This window comes from Rattus norvegicus, chromosome 1 (genome assembly GCF_021556685.1).
Source record: "Rattus norvegicus strain SHRSP/BbbUtx chromosome 1, alternate assembly SHRSP_T2T, whole genome shotgun sequence".
Lineage (NCBI taxonomy): Eukaryota > Metazoa > Chordata > Mammalia > Rodentia > Muridae > Rattus > Rattus norvegicus.
The window spans coordinates 47,688,930-47,702,512 of record NC_141534.1 but is presented as its reverse complement, the minus strand read 5'-3'; the positions used below and the strand labels follow the sequence as shown (position 1 = coordinate 47,702,512).

The window sequence follows — 13,583 nt, the reverse complement described above, 5'->3', positions numbered from 1 at the left end:
TAAGACTAAGAGGACTGGCCTGTCAGTTTCTTCCAACGACACAATGGGAGAGGCTAGAAAACACAATGTAAGAATACAACTTACAACAGTGACAAAAGAGGAAAGGCACAGGGATATCCCTAGTGGGGCAGTGCTTCTGAAGAATGTAAAGGGACCATTAAGCTGCCGAAGAAATGGAGTGAGTAGGTAGGTGGTGTAGTGCAGGTGTGATGTGCAGGTGTGATGTGCAGGTGTGATGGAGAACGGCTGGGATGGCAGGGCAGTTCTTTCAGCATACAATGCTGCAAAGGCACAATGATCATTTGGCCTCATCACTTATGTCAACTGCCTGCCACTTTATTCCCACTGCCAGCTATGAAACTAGCAGTCACCCAGTTTTCCCCAGGGCCTTGAGGACTGACTCTCATTCCCTAACCCCTCTTGTACATGATATCCAGCACTATTAGTAACCTCCTTCCCTCCCAAGAAGCTCCCTGGGTTCCTTAGGCCAGCATCCTCCCTGGCCTGTAGCACAAGAAGCTAGTAAAAAATACTCAGTATCACATGCTTCTGGCCTTTCAGGGCTGGGCTTAACTGCACGCACTGTTCTGAATGCTTTTCCACTTTCTTAAGAACTATCTATTCCGAAGAAAAATACATAAAGCAAGAAAAGACACGATTGCAATAACAACAAAAACAGACAAATTAGGGAGAAAAAAAAAACAGTAAGTAATGAAAACCATTAGGCTAGGCATGGTAAGACACGCCAGCAAAGGTAGAAGAGGACATTCTGGCCAGGCTGCACTAGATAGCAAAACGTAAGAAAGAAAACTCCAGAAAGAACACTAAGGATATGCAACTAGCACATACCAAGCAGGAGCAAAAACAAAAGAAACAAACAAACAAACAAACAAAAATACGATATAAAAAACCGAACAGAAAAGAACAAAAGCCCAGAGGAAATTCGAACAGCTCTCACAAGGGAACTGAGCAAATGGCAGAAGGCCCCTCTCCATTAGAGGGATCAAATTTTAACTGGTGACTTGAAACAAGCAAATGGCCATCCATGGTGTGGGCAGGCCTCATCCGATTCCTGAGGCTAGATTCAGATAGACACAGGTTAAGTGACACCATTCCAACCACACCCACACCAGGGCCTTCTGGGTCTTTCATCCACAAACAAACTTGGGACCTGGCACTCTCCACGCTTTCATCCTGGTTATCTTAAACACTTGCTTGTTTATTTTATGTGTACCATAGCGTTCATGTATGGAGGTGAAGGAAAACTTCTGGAAGTAACTTCTCTCCTTCTACCACATGGGTCCTGAGAGACTAAGCACAAGTCATAAGGCGCACCTCTGCCCACCACTCATCTCCTTAGCCCCAGCACCCTCTGTTTCTACAATAACAAACAAGAACAAACCAAGGAGCACATGGAGGGGGCATTTCTGATTCCTGGGGAGCCCACCAAAATGCACAGAATTTTCATAAATCAAGTTTAAAACCAAAATGAAAGAAATCAAGATTAAAAGACAGAAACAGCTCAGGAAAAATGCTAAGAAAAATGCTTTCAAATTCAGACCCAAACCATGCCTAGCACTGATGACAGTAGGGAAAAGTGCTCAGGCATGGTAGACACAAAGGGAGACACCCTCCACAGCTCTGACAGAGCTGCCTGTAAGAATTCCCTCCAGATACTCTTGTCTATGTAGGAAACAAAGCATACAGGAGTTATAAGGGCAACACTGTTGGAAACACCTAGAAACGATCTAAACGTCATTAAAAAGAACTGACTAAATACATTATGATATGGCCATAAAACCCAAAAAAGCTATAAAGGAAGGAAAGGAACACTAGAAAATCTATGTGAGTGAATGAGTGTGTGAAAGAGTAAAGGGATAAACACAGCTTACAGTACATCTTCAACTGTACAAAAGAGGGCAGGAGTTACAGAATTACACATGTAATCTCCGTGTGCGTGTGCGTGTGTGTGTGTGTGTGTGTACACATATGTATCTATAATAGTGAGGTTATTTGGCAAAGTGTGATACGGCGTGGCTAGGGGTAACTAAGATGGCAAGAAACTTTTCTGTTTTTTTTTTTTAAGAGAGTCATTGTATTAAATATCAAATTGAACTTTGAAAAATTCAGATATTTTACACTCAAGAGTTAGAACATAGCTGAGCAGTGGTGGCACACTCCTTTAATCCCAGCATTTGGGAGGCAGAGGCAGAGGCAGAGGCAGAGGCAGAGGCAGAGGCAGAGGCAGAGGCAGGTGGATCTCTGAGTTCGAAGTCAGCCTGGTCTACAAAGCATGTCCAGGATAGCCAGGGTTACACAGAGAAACCCTGTCTCAAAAAACAAACAAAACAAAGAGAAAGGAGGAAGAGGAGGAAAAGGAGAGGAGGAGAGGAGGAGAGGAGGAGGATGGGGAGGAGGATGGGGAGGAGGAGAGGAGGAGAGGAGGAGAGGAGGAGGATGGGGAGGAGGAGGGGGAGGAGGAGGAGGGGGAGGAGGAAAACAAAAGAAAACAAAAGAAAAGGTAAGAAAAAAAGTCCTGACATGTTTGGTTTTACTCAGAATCTTTTTTAAATGACCATTTTTATAATGAGCCATTGTGGTTAAAAATACACTGTTTCTTTTCATATACTTCATTGCATTCACGTCAATAAACAGTGGTAGCAGCAAAAGGAAACCCTAGACTAAGTAGTTAAGATAGTACTCATTAAAGCAGGCCCTGCCTGTGGCATGCTGTCCATGTTTAAATGTGAGGGGTAGTAACTGACTAACTGCCATCTTCTGGAAGCCATCAGTGAAACAGTTCATGAAGGAAGTAAATCTGGAGAGTGGTCCTGAGGAAATGACAGGTGTACAAGTGAGGTTCACTGAGGCACATGAGTGTAAGGTGAGTCAGGCTGTCTGCAGAGTATCTGCATGAAGTGACCGAGCGCCCTGCATCCACGAGGAGTTCAGTAAGGCTCTGAAAGCCCTGGAAAAGCCTTATCTCTCAAGGCACAGATGGCAGTCACTCTCACCAAAGGGAACTGATATAAGTACTTTAACATGTTCGCACACTGGTGAGGGCTAGATAACTGAAGGACTGCACACCCCACTTCCACAAACCCTAGGTTGGCTGCTCACATTCTTAAAACACGCAAATGTCTTCACTCTCTGTGGTTTTGATATGCTTTCTCCTAAAGTCATAAACTCCCTTACAAGTCTATAATCAAAGTCATGTGGCATCTGGCAAATCCTAAAGTACACTTTAAAATGCACCCCGGTAAAATGAAGTTCCATGGGGCTGGAGAGACGGCTCAGCAGCTGGGAGCACTTGCTGCTCTTTCAGGACGTGAGCTAGATTCCAGTTCCCATATTAAGGTGGCTCATGACTGCACCTCAAGGCAGAATCCGACTCCTCTATGGGCATGAGCACTCCAGTATACATAGCTGTACACACACAGAACACACAATTACAGGTAGTACAAAAGTTCTATTATGTATAAACTATACACATGTACATAGTCAACTGACTATTCCTGCCATAAAGAAGCCCTTAAAAAGTGAGCAGGCCTGTGTGCTCATGTCCTCCTTCCACACCCAGCACAACAGAGACAGTGCAGAGGGCAGTGTGGGCTGAGGGAGGCCCGCTGCCTCACAGGAGAAGCGGACTGCTGACCGCTCTGTCTGGGCTCACTGCAAGGCTCTCGGCTCCTCCCACTTGCCTGCTCCACTCAAGAGCAATAGTCTAAAGATGAACTGGAATCATTTCACCAAATACTTACGTACTCCACACTATCTTTTCAATTATGTAAATACAATAGACAGTCCAATAACAAATACTTACTCATTTCTATTACACCTATGTATCTGTGTGTGCGTATGCACGTGGAGGTCAGAGGACAAACTGGAGAGTCTAGTTTCTTTCTATCATGTGAGTCCTGGGGATTGGAGTCTGGGGCATTAGGCTCAGGCAGGAGCCTTTACCCCCTCAGCCATCTTACCTGTCTTCAAAACAAGTGTTTAATTGGTCTAATGTCAACCAGAAACTAGCTGTGTGTGGTTGCAGCACACAGTCCCTGCACCCAGGTGACCAGTGGCAGGGGAAGGGTCAAAGGTCGAGGCCACCCTGGTTCATGCAAGTGAAACCCCCCACCTCAAAATACCAGAGGGAAAGGAGAGCCGGGGAGGAAAGCCCCAGAGACTGTTGAACAGCACAGCAGTCGCACTGCTTGTACCCCATGCTCTAGAAGCAAGTGGCTGCTTCTAAGTGAGTCTCAGCAGAATGACCATGTTCCCACGCTGCAGCACTTAACATCCGACCTAAAAAGGTCAAGATAAAGGGCCAGCCGGCATGGTCACATGACCTGCAACCCCTCCTGACCAGGCCTACTAAGTGGAAGGGCACCTTTGGGAAGATTTTAGGACACAAATGTGAAAGGAGCTGACACCTCCTACTGCCACCAGTCAGCAATGCAAGCAGCTACTGAAAGCTATTCTTCCCGGTCTTTAATCTCTTGCATATGGTGAGGAGATGAGGGACTGTGGAAGGATAGAGGGAAGTGCTGGGCCTTGTGGAAAGATCTCTTGAGTTAGAGGACAGCCTGGTCTACATAGTTCCAGGACAGCCAAGGTACACAGAGAAACTCTGTCTTGAAAAGAAGCGCCTCAACCCCCATAACTCTAAGGGCAGGAGGATTTCGGAGTGTAATCAGTCTCTGGACACAGACCTGCAGGAGAAAACATGACAGGGGCAGTGGCTCTGCTTACCTGCTGTGGCTGGTACCTCTGCTGGGACTGTGGCTGTAGGTACTGTGCCTGGGGCGGGAGGTGCGAGGGCTGTGGCTGCTGGTTGTAATATGGCTGCTGGCCTTGCTGGCAGTAACCACTCACACCTTGCTGTCCATACTGCGGTGGCATCTGTCAGAAAGTCAAACAGAACAAATGAGGAACTGAAGAGGTGTGGGTGAATGAACTAAACTATGGCTTGGACTCCCTCGTGTGAAAAGGAATCTCAAGTCAGTGCTGTCTTCGTTAGATAAACTGACTTTCTGCTTCTGTTCACATGCTATCCCTGAAGTTGATGATGTGGGATTGCCTTTGACATGCTACTGTATCAGCTATCAAGTATTGATAAGTCATGGAAGTCTAGTGGCAGGGGCTTCCTTCCTGGACACTGACATTTAAAATGTTCCTGCTACAAGAGTCAAGCATGTATTACATTAATTCCAATTCCATCTCCACACAACGGGCAAACTCCATTGAGTTCACACAGTCCAGGTTAACTCATTCACACACTGTAGGAGGCTGTGGTTGGATACAAGGTATGGTGTGTGCGCTTCTGGGTCAGATCACCCCAGCCCTGTCTGTAACAGATGTGGGAGGTGGATGACGCCAGCATTTGCTAAGAGAAAGTGTGTTCCATTACCACCAAACAAAACTCCCTGATCTTAGATGTGCTTGAAGGTCCAAGTGCAGGAAGCTGGGCCTACTAGGACACCTTGGGCAGCCCCTCAGCCCCAGTCACACTTGCTTCAGTTGCCATCCATGCAGTAGTAAGGGTTCTGTATCACATGTTCCCACCATGAGGTGCTCCCTGTCAGGGGCCCAGAGCTGCAGGACCAGCCTATGCCCTCAAAACTGGGAGAGAAAGAAACTGCTTTTCCATTGGAGAGTATGGCCTCAGACTCTGTGACAGCAATGAAGAGCTAACACAGATACAGAGGATACTAAGTGTATCAAATAATACCACCTATATGGATTCTTGAAGGATGCACGTCTAGTAGAGAGGAGTTTTCTTAGCTGACAGAGCAGGTAAAAACAAAGAATCTTGTATTACAAATACCAGAGCCAGCAGAAACCAGCCAGCCTCTCACTGCTCAGAGAACAGGCCTCCTCATGAGAGATTACAGCCCTGACAGCACTTCCTAGCTTCTTTCAAGGTGATCCCCACCCCAGAAATCTCTTTGTGCCCCCCAACCCAATTAGGAGAGCAGGAAGGAAAGAAAACCAAGAACCAGGCAATGAGTGCACTGAGCTGCTGCAGGCGGAGTCATCCTGTTGGTGATACCACAATATGTCCATGCGAGGACTGCATCAACGTCAGCCCCAGGAGCCCACATTTCAGAAACCAGGGGGCCGTGTCCACACTATAGAGCAAATTATCTACAAAAACACTGAGCAAAGAAAAAGAAGTGATACTAAAATGTCTGCCTCTAAGGCAATGCACTAATTCACAGCACAGACAATGAGTCAAAGGGAAATAATGCAAAAGGGCTCATGTTCCTCTGTCTTACAATCCAGGCCAACTGTTCAAAGCCTCCCTGCCATGACCACTTGAAGTATGGTCAAATAGTTTACACGGGCTTTCCACCACACAGAATGTAGGCTGCTACAAGCAGGTGAGTTTTAAAAAAAAAAAGCACTGCTAAAATCTTTGCTTTATTTATTTTACATTTTGATATTTCACAATGAATGAAGTCAAGTCAAGACTATCCATAAAAGCAGAACTCCACAGCCTAGGACAGTGTGCTCCAGAGCACTGAGCACGCAGCCTCGCAGTCAGCGCCCACACATCTGATTCCATAACAATGCCATTTCACAGGGCGACCTTGTGCGATTTGAAGCAGTGGGGCTAACACATCCGCCAGCACTGAGACGTCTATAAGGCTTAGCCAACAACTCCCCTAGGAGCTGAGCTCTAACATGTTGACTCCATGTTACCAAAACGCTCACACATATGGAGGTGTTCTCTGAGGGAGGGGTGCTCTGCCTTACAAGTCAGACAAACTGTATGGCTCATGCATCATCGTCATGCACATACAGCTGTAAAGTTGGGGTACGTCATGATTTCATACTGTGGCAGCCAGAAGTTTCATAATCTGGGCTCTAGGTAGATGCCCAGACCAAGGCTGCAACGTAGCATTGCCTACCTCCTAAGCACTGCTTTAAGAACTAAGTTTCCAACATGGTAAGCAATTACCTACTGCTGGAACTAAGGCTCAATTCTTTACTGCTTACTTGGCTTTGTTTTGACCAGTTTAGAAGTGGAGCGTTCAAACACCCACTACATGCTTTTTCAGACTTATTAAATAAAATACCACTGTTATGAAACAAACTACTCCAAGGAGCCCACTGTCACCTTCTCAGGACTTGGCCACCAGGTACTCAGGATTGCCCCCCACTCCACCTCAGACTTGTTTAGCCCATTATATTACTTCTGTGGTGCTAAGGCCCAAGAAGCCTACAGGCATTGCTGAAGTGTCAAAGGGTTAGAGACTAATCCATGAGGGACACACTGCAAGGTCCATGTTGGCTCTTCAGAGTCTTGGGAACCTCGACTGTTATAACCACATTTAAGATGAGCAAAGACTACCAGACGGTAACATGCATGTGAGACTGACAGTACCATGTGCCACATTTTAGATTTGGAGCCATAGGCTTTTCTGCCTCAAGTGTCACCCTAATACAGAGCAGGCAAGTTCAACACCAGCATCATCCCCAGGCCTGACCAACTCATTTTACCATGAGGACAATGACCAGTTCTTTGTGGGCAACCCTGGACTGTGTGTGTATTTGATCCAACACCAAAGCAACCTTGTCAGAGGACCTCCCTGCAAAGTTATCTGATCAATGAGTGCGGCCAATTGGTCAGCTATCAGCATGTGAAATTTAAACTTGTCAAATGCTGTCACCTGTGCTGAGTACCAGACCTGAGCCCAAGATCACTCCATCCACCAGTAGAAGTCAGCACTGGACCAACACCCAGACCCGACAGCCATCAGTCATTATTGCAACCATACGCCCTGTTATTCCAGCCCATGGCTACTCTATTAAGACTATCACCAAACTAAGCTAATGCGAAATCTCCAGAAAATATCTGGGACCCAGTGTTTACTCATGACTTTTAAAAAAGAATCTACTTCACTAATTTCTAGATACTTCTACACTTGAAAATAACAACTTCTCTTATAAAAGCTGAATGTTCCGGAGTATTCTATGGGAGAAGGAAGGTGTGTCTGAAGGGGATGCACCTTCCTCATGTATTCCCTCCAGGAAATTATCCCTATAAGGAACACGAGTCTCCACTGGGCCCCGTGTTTCACTTCACCATGCCTGGCCTTTCTGCTCATATTCCAAAATTAATGAACCATCCAAGTTTTCCTTCTCCCTCTTTATCAATGACCTCTCAACCCAGCAGGTCTCCATACACACTACGACTCTGTAGGGTCCTGTTCCAATTATCAAGAAGAAGCACTCTAACTGGCATGAAAGGCAAACAGGAGAGACCAACCATTATAACCCACAACTGAGTTTTATATTACAGTGAGAAAGGTGGCATCAGACACACACAACAGTGTCAAGACACACATTTCAAAATCTTCCAAATCTAAAATGTCTGTGTTGTGTTAAGTCAGAAAGAAAGCAAGGAGAGATGACAGTGGCATGAGGCCATGTGTGTGTGTGTTGTGTATTAGTTATGAACTGGCATACAGTAACAATACAAAGCATCCATTGAAAAGGATTCTGTTCCTATCCCATCAGGCATTTTAATACACATATTTAACATATTCAAGCTAGGTGCCTAATGGTGGTTTTTATTTCACATAAGAAAAATTACAGAGCAACTGGGCACACTGAAATAATTATGACTTCTATTCAAATAAAAAAAAGCAAGTCTCTAAGCTAGGTCACAGTGTGTATAGAAGCAACATCTCTTTTCCTTGAATTCTGTCTCTAGGTACTTATCTTAAAGAAAAAAAAGAAGCAACTAAGCAAACATTTGCACAGCTGGGTGTTTAATTCTGTATGCTGAAAATGTAGAAATCTAAATGTCCATCAGCAGCAAACTCACTGAAGGGAAAAAGGAAGTCAAAACATGACAGGGCCACTAAGCACACTGGCCCCCACAACAGACGTCCATGCACTTCCAGGACTTAGGGTAAAGCCACAAGCACTCATCAGGCTGTTTTAACATGACAATGTGGAGGTGCACATGTTCAAAGAGTTACTTAGCTACAGAATACACCAATGTTATCAAACCTTTAGTCTGGTTAAAACCCTTTTCCTGACTCTAGAACAAAATGCAGCTCATTTCTGATTATTTACTACTCCTGTCTGCTAAGAGTCAACACAAAACACACTGTAGTGATTTACCTTTAATATCGGAAATCACTGTAATTTGTTTTTCATTAGTAGATTTAGTCCCTTCCAGGTAAAATCTACACAATTGAAAGAAAATCACAGGAAAAACAAAACAAAAAACCTTAAATTCAACAGCTCCATTCAGGTGAGGCAAATTCTGCTGGCTTCTGAGTTCACAGAAATATGAAATATTTTCCATGCATGAGAGAAACAGCAAGACATTCAGATACTCAGCTGATGCAGGGCTGAACCAGCTACAAGAGTGGGTGCTGATGCTAACAAGCCCACCCTAAAGGAGGCTGCTGAAAGGTAACATGTCCTCCCACAGCTGTGAATCAACATTGGAGGTGCTTTTTTCCTTCATGTTTTTATTTTAAAGGGGGGAGGGAAAGAGAGTGCGCACCTATTCTAAGGCTCCTCTAAAGAGAAACTACTCCACAACTTCCTCAGACTAGTTCTTCATGCTTGACAGGTAAGTCTTCAAGGAATGAGTGCTGTGTTCAGCATGCACGATGTGCACGTGCACATGCGCTAAGTCTTCTCATCTGACTTCACCAGGACCAACACGTGTGTGTGCGCGCACGCGCGCACACACACACACACACACACACACAGAGCAGGGTCATTTCAGGGTCAAAGCACTGCCTCACCCTTGATCCAATAGGTGACAGCGCACAGGAGCCCCAGGTCCCTCGGCTGTGGACCCCACCCCCACTTCTGTTCCCTAGATCCCAGCAGGTTCACCTACATCACAAACACTGCTGCTTATTCAGACTCAAAAACAAACAAACCCGGAAAGACTTAGCAAACCAACACCCTCCGACCCCCACCACCCCCACCAAGAAACTTAGGCTTTCCTGTAGTTACATAGATTTACATTTTGATTTGTGAAACAAGGAAAAGTTCTCATTTGTTGCTAGCAACCGCCCTTTTCAATGGCAAATTTGTTACTAAACTTTCTTAGTAAGGAACACTCAATAGAAGGACTTCAGATAATAAAAAACAACAGACATCATTATATTGCATTATATTTCTTTCCAGTTATTGTTCATGACCAACAAATTCTCACAGCTTACTCTAGGTCCAACTGCTTTCTATCTGGCAAATCACAGCACAAATGAACAAGAGGTCATACCAATGTTCTTCAGAGAGAATATTCTTTATGGCTGTGGGAACTAAATGATAGTGTCTCTTGTAACCTCAATTTCCAGGAGTCAGGGATCTGTCCAGAACAGCCCTTATTTACTCTTAATAAGCATTATGAATCTATTATTCATGAATTGATTTAGACTCTTCTTACATTCATTTGTATTTCCAGCCTATGCTACCTCTTTAGGACAGCGATTCTGCAACATTATTATCCATTTTACAAAGTGGTAACTCTTCTAATTTTCATAAAATTAACTCTGTCAAACTTCATGGAGTGTGCCCTAGTTCTCATGCAACTTAGATTAATAAATGCATGGTCAAACAAGAAAACCCAGTGCCTTTTCTTTATGAGATCAGATTCTTGCTCTCTATGGGCCTGTCTCTTGACTGACAGTGTTTCTGACAGAGCCTCCACCAACATTTCCGTCTGTCCTCTACCACCTCAGACATCAGCCAATTAAAGGCATTATTTAAGAATTCCTAAGACAGACCTTCACTGGTAGTGAAACACTTTCCATTACAACCCAGGTTGAACAAGTTTTACTGTGTACAAAATTAACATTCAAGTGTATAGTAGAGTTTTAAGTTCATACATATTATGAAAATATATGTTCGTAAGTATGAACACATATGTTCATACATACATATGTAGTTTTATGTTCATGTATTCTAGTCCTTCCCAAGCACCCATCAAGGACATCAACACATGGGTCTATAAAGTCTACAGAGTGCTTTCAGATAAAACATGGGCACGAAAGGAAGAAGATTCTGCTTTAGAGATAAAGTATATGTGTGACACAGTAATGAATTTTCCTCTAAACATTTTAGTTATAAAAGACTGCTCATTTCCTACTTATGTGAATTTGGCACAGCAGAGGAGAGCAAGATTACCCACTCACACTGCCGGCTAGTGAAGACCACACCAGACGAGAGCAGTCTGCAATCTTCCATAATCCACTCATGAGGAGCCTTATTTATAAAGTAATATCATCTGGAAGAAGATTTTGACAGAAAAAAGAGCCATGCTGAGGGGAAGCTCTGACATCTCTGCTACTGAAGTTAACCCTTTACAACACTAGCTTAGAAGTATCCTCCCCCTCTCCAAACATAGGCAGTCATTTTCCACAAAGCGTTTCTCCCGTGGAAGTCATCAAGTAGATAGGAAGAGAAAGGGCTCCCGGGGATCTATGCACACACGCCCAGAAGCAGCACCTCCTCAGCACAGGTGACCAGAAACGGAAGGGCCTGTGCCACCTCCTCATGGGAATTTGCTTCTCTCCATCCAAGAAAGTGCGGGCTGCAGAAGGCACACGGATGAGCTCATTTCCTTGGAATGAAGGCATCTTACTGGAGAGCCTTCTTATTATATTATTGCCAAACTCTAGCATCTATAGATACTCCTAAATCTGTGAAGCGAGATGTTTTAGTGAGGAAAAAAAAAGAAAAAAGAAACAGTAGAAAATCCCAATTGAAAGCCGAGGAACAACACCACTCTGCACACCCAGGACCAGCAGGGGACTCTGGGAGGACTTTACAATGAGGCCAGGCTGCACTTGCCCACAGGCACGTGGGAAGACTGCTCTCACTGCACTGAGAATAAGAAAGCCTGTGACCAGCGGGGGCTACAGGGGAGCCGTGTGCCTACCTGCCCTCCTGGCAGAGATTCCATAGTTACACAGACAGAAGGAGAAGCCGAGAGCTTCCCAGTTTCCTACATAAACCTAGCTGCCAACACGGATACACCAACGGGGAATTTCTGGGAGTTTTCAAGAGATAACCTTTGCTGAGGCTGCAATGTCAGATTGTAGCTGCCTGACGGGATCACGTGCGAGGAATATTCAATTAAAAAGGCTGTTCTCTCTGAGGTAATGAGTGCATAGAGCTGGAGATGCAGAAACCACTGGTTTTAGAAGAGCCAATGGAGACAGTATGGGCACCTTCTTATCCAGAAGGGAAGGAAGCCAGGGAATGGGAGGACAGGCACAGTCATGAAGATCTTATGTTATCTTCAGGATTTTAGGTCACAGGGGCAAAGGATATGTGTGGGTATCTGTGTGTGTGTGTGTGTGTGTGTGTGTGTGTGTGTGTGTGTGTGTGTGTGATTTGGTTTACATATTTATATGTATTATACATGTGAGTATGTATGTACGTACCCCTGTATGTGTAGATGTAAGTGGTTTTTAGTCTTTGAAGTTGTTCCACGTTTTCTATTTTTAGATGATACCAAAAATTATATAGTTAGCACCCGATTTGATGTTGCTTTTGCTGTTGATGTTGTTTTGTGGGAGATCTGAAGGTGGGGGGGTCCCCTGACTGTGACCTACAGCTTACTCAGAGAATAAGTAAGGAGTCTAGTGTGTATCCTTTTTAGTCACCCATTCTCTCCTGTTAAAAAGCAGATAGTACACTGCTAAAGACACCATTAAAGTCAGAAGAAAGAGGAGGAGAGGGAAAGGAGGAAGACGGGGAGGCGGGGAGGAGGAGAAGGAGGAAGAGGAGTATACCATCTCAAAAGTGAAAAATCCAACAACGGCAGTTTAAAATGTGGTCTTTTAAAAGTACACCATCTAAGGATGTCACAAGACTAAAGGGATGCATGCTCAGTAACCTGCACTCGGCTGACACATTAAGCATGGAGAGAGAATGCATGCGTGGGAAGAAACAGAAGCACAGGGGTCATCATGAGAAGACCCAGGCTGGCCCCAAGCCTGGAGGCCTCTAGCCTGGGAAGGAATGAAACAGCCCGAAGGCTGAGAGCAGGCTCTGAGCCAGAGTGAGGCTGCAGGAGATGGCTGGGGGCTCAGTCTGGGGCTGAGAGTGGGAGAGTAAGGTGTAGAGTGGGCAGGAGCCCTGGCTCTGGGAGTTTAGAGATTAAGAAGGAAATCAGGAAACTACAAGCTCCCATGCTAAAGGGTAGGGGGAGGAGCAGGGGGGACTGTCCACTGCCAAGCTGGCCTCAAACTCAGTGTACAGCCAAAGGATAGCCTTGAACTTCTGAGATTGCTGCCTCTGTGTCCCACACCCACATGTGGCTCATGCAACACCGGGTGTCATGATGCTCCACATACACCCTGCGAAGCACAGAAGATCAACGCTTTTCTGAGCTGGAGGTTATAGGTACATGTGGCCACATCCAGTTTGGTTCTTGCCTATTGCTTTTTATATGCGTGGAAGAGTTCTAAAATCAGGTCCCCATTCTTCAACAGACACTCACATAGACATCTTCCCACCCCTGAAAATAAAAAAAAAAATTTTTCAATTGAAAAAAATCTATACACACTAGTACTCAGGATTTTGGAAGCAGGAGGACTGCA

The 13,583-nt window shown here is 44.9% G+C and overlaps 1 protein-coding gene across 11 annotated transcripts in view; it reads right to left on the bottom strand.

Annotated features, from left to right (window-relative positions):
- Arid1b (AT-rich interaction domain 1B) overlaps positions 1 to 13,583 on the bottom strand; it is a 356,041-nt gene that overhangs the window by 246,539 nt on the left and 95,919 nt on the right. For all 11 annotated transcript variants that reach the window (XM_087642968.1, XM_087642981.1, XM_087643042.1 and 8 more), the window contains 1 exon segment: positions 4,747 to 4,896. In XM_087642968.1, coding sequence (XP_087499094.1) covers positions 4,747 to 4,896 — 150 coding nt within the window.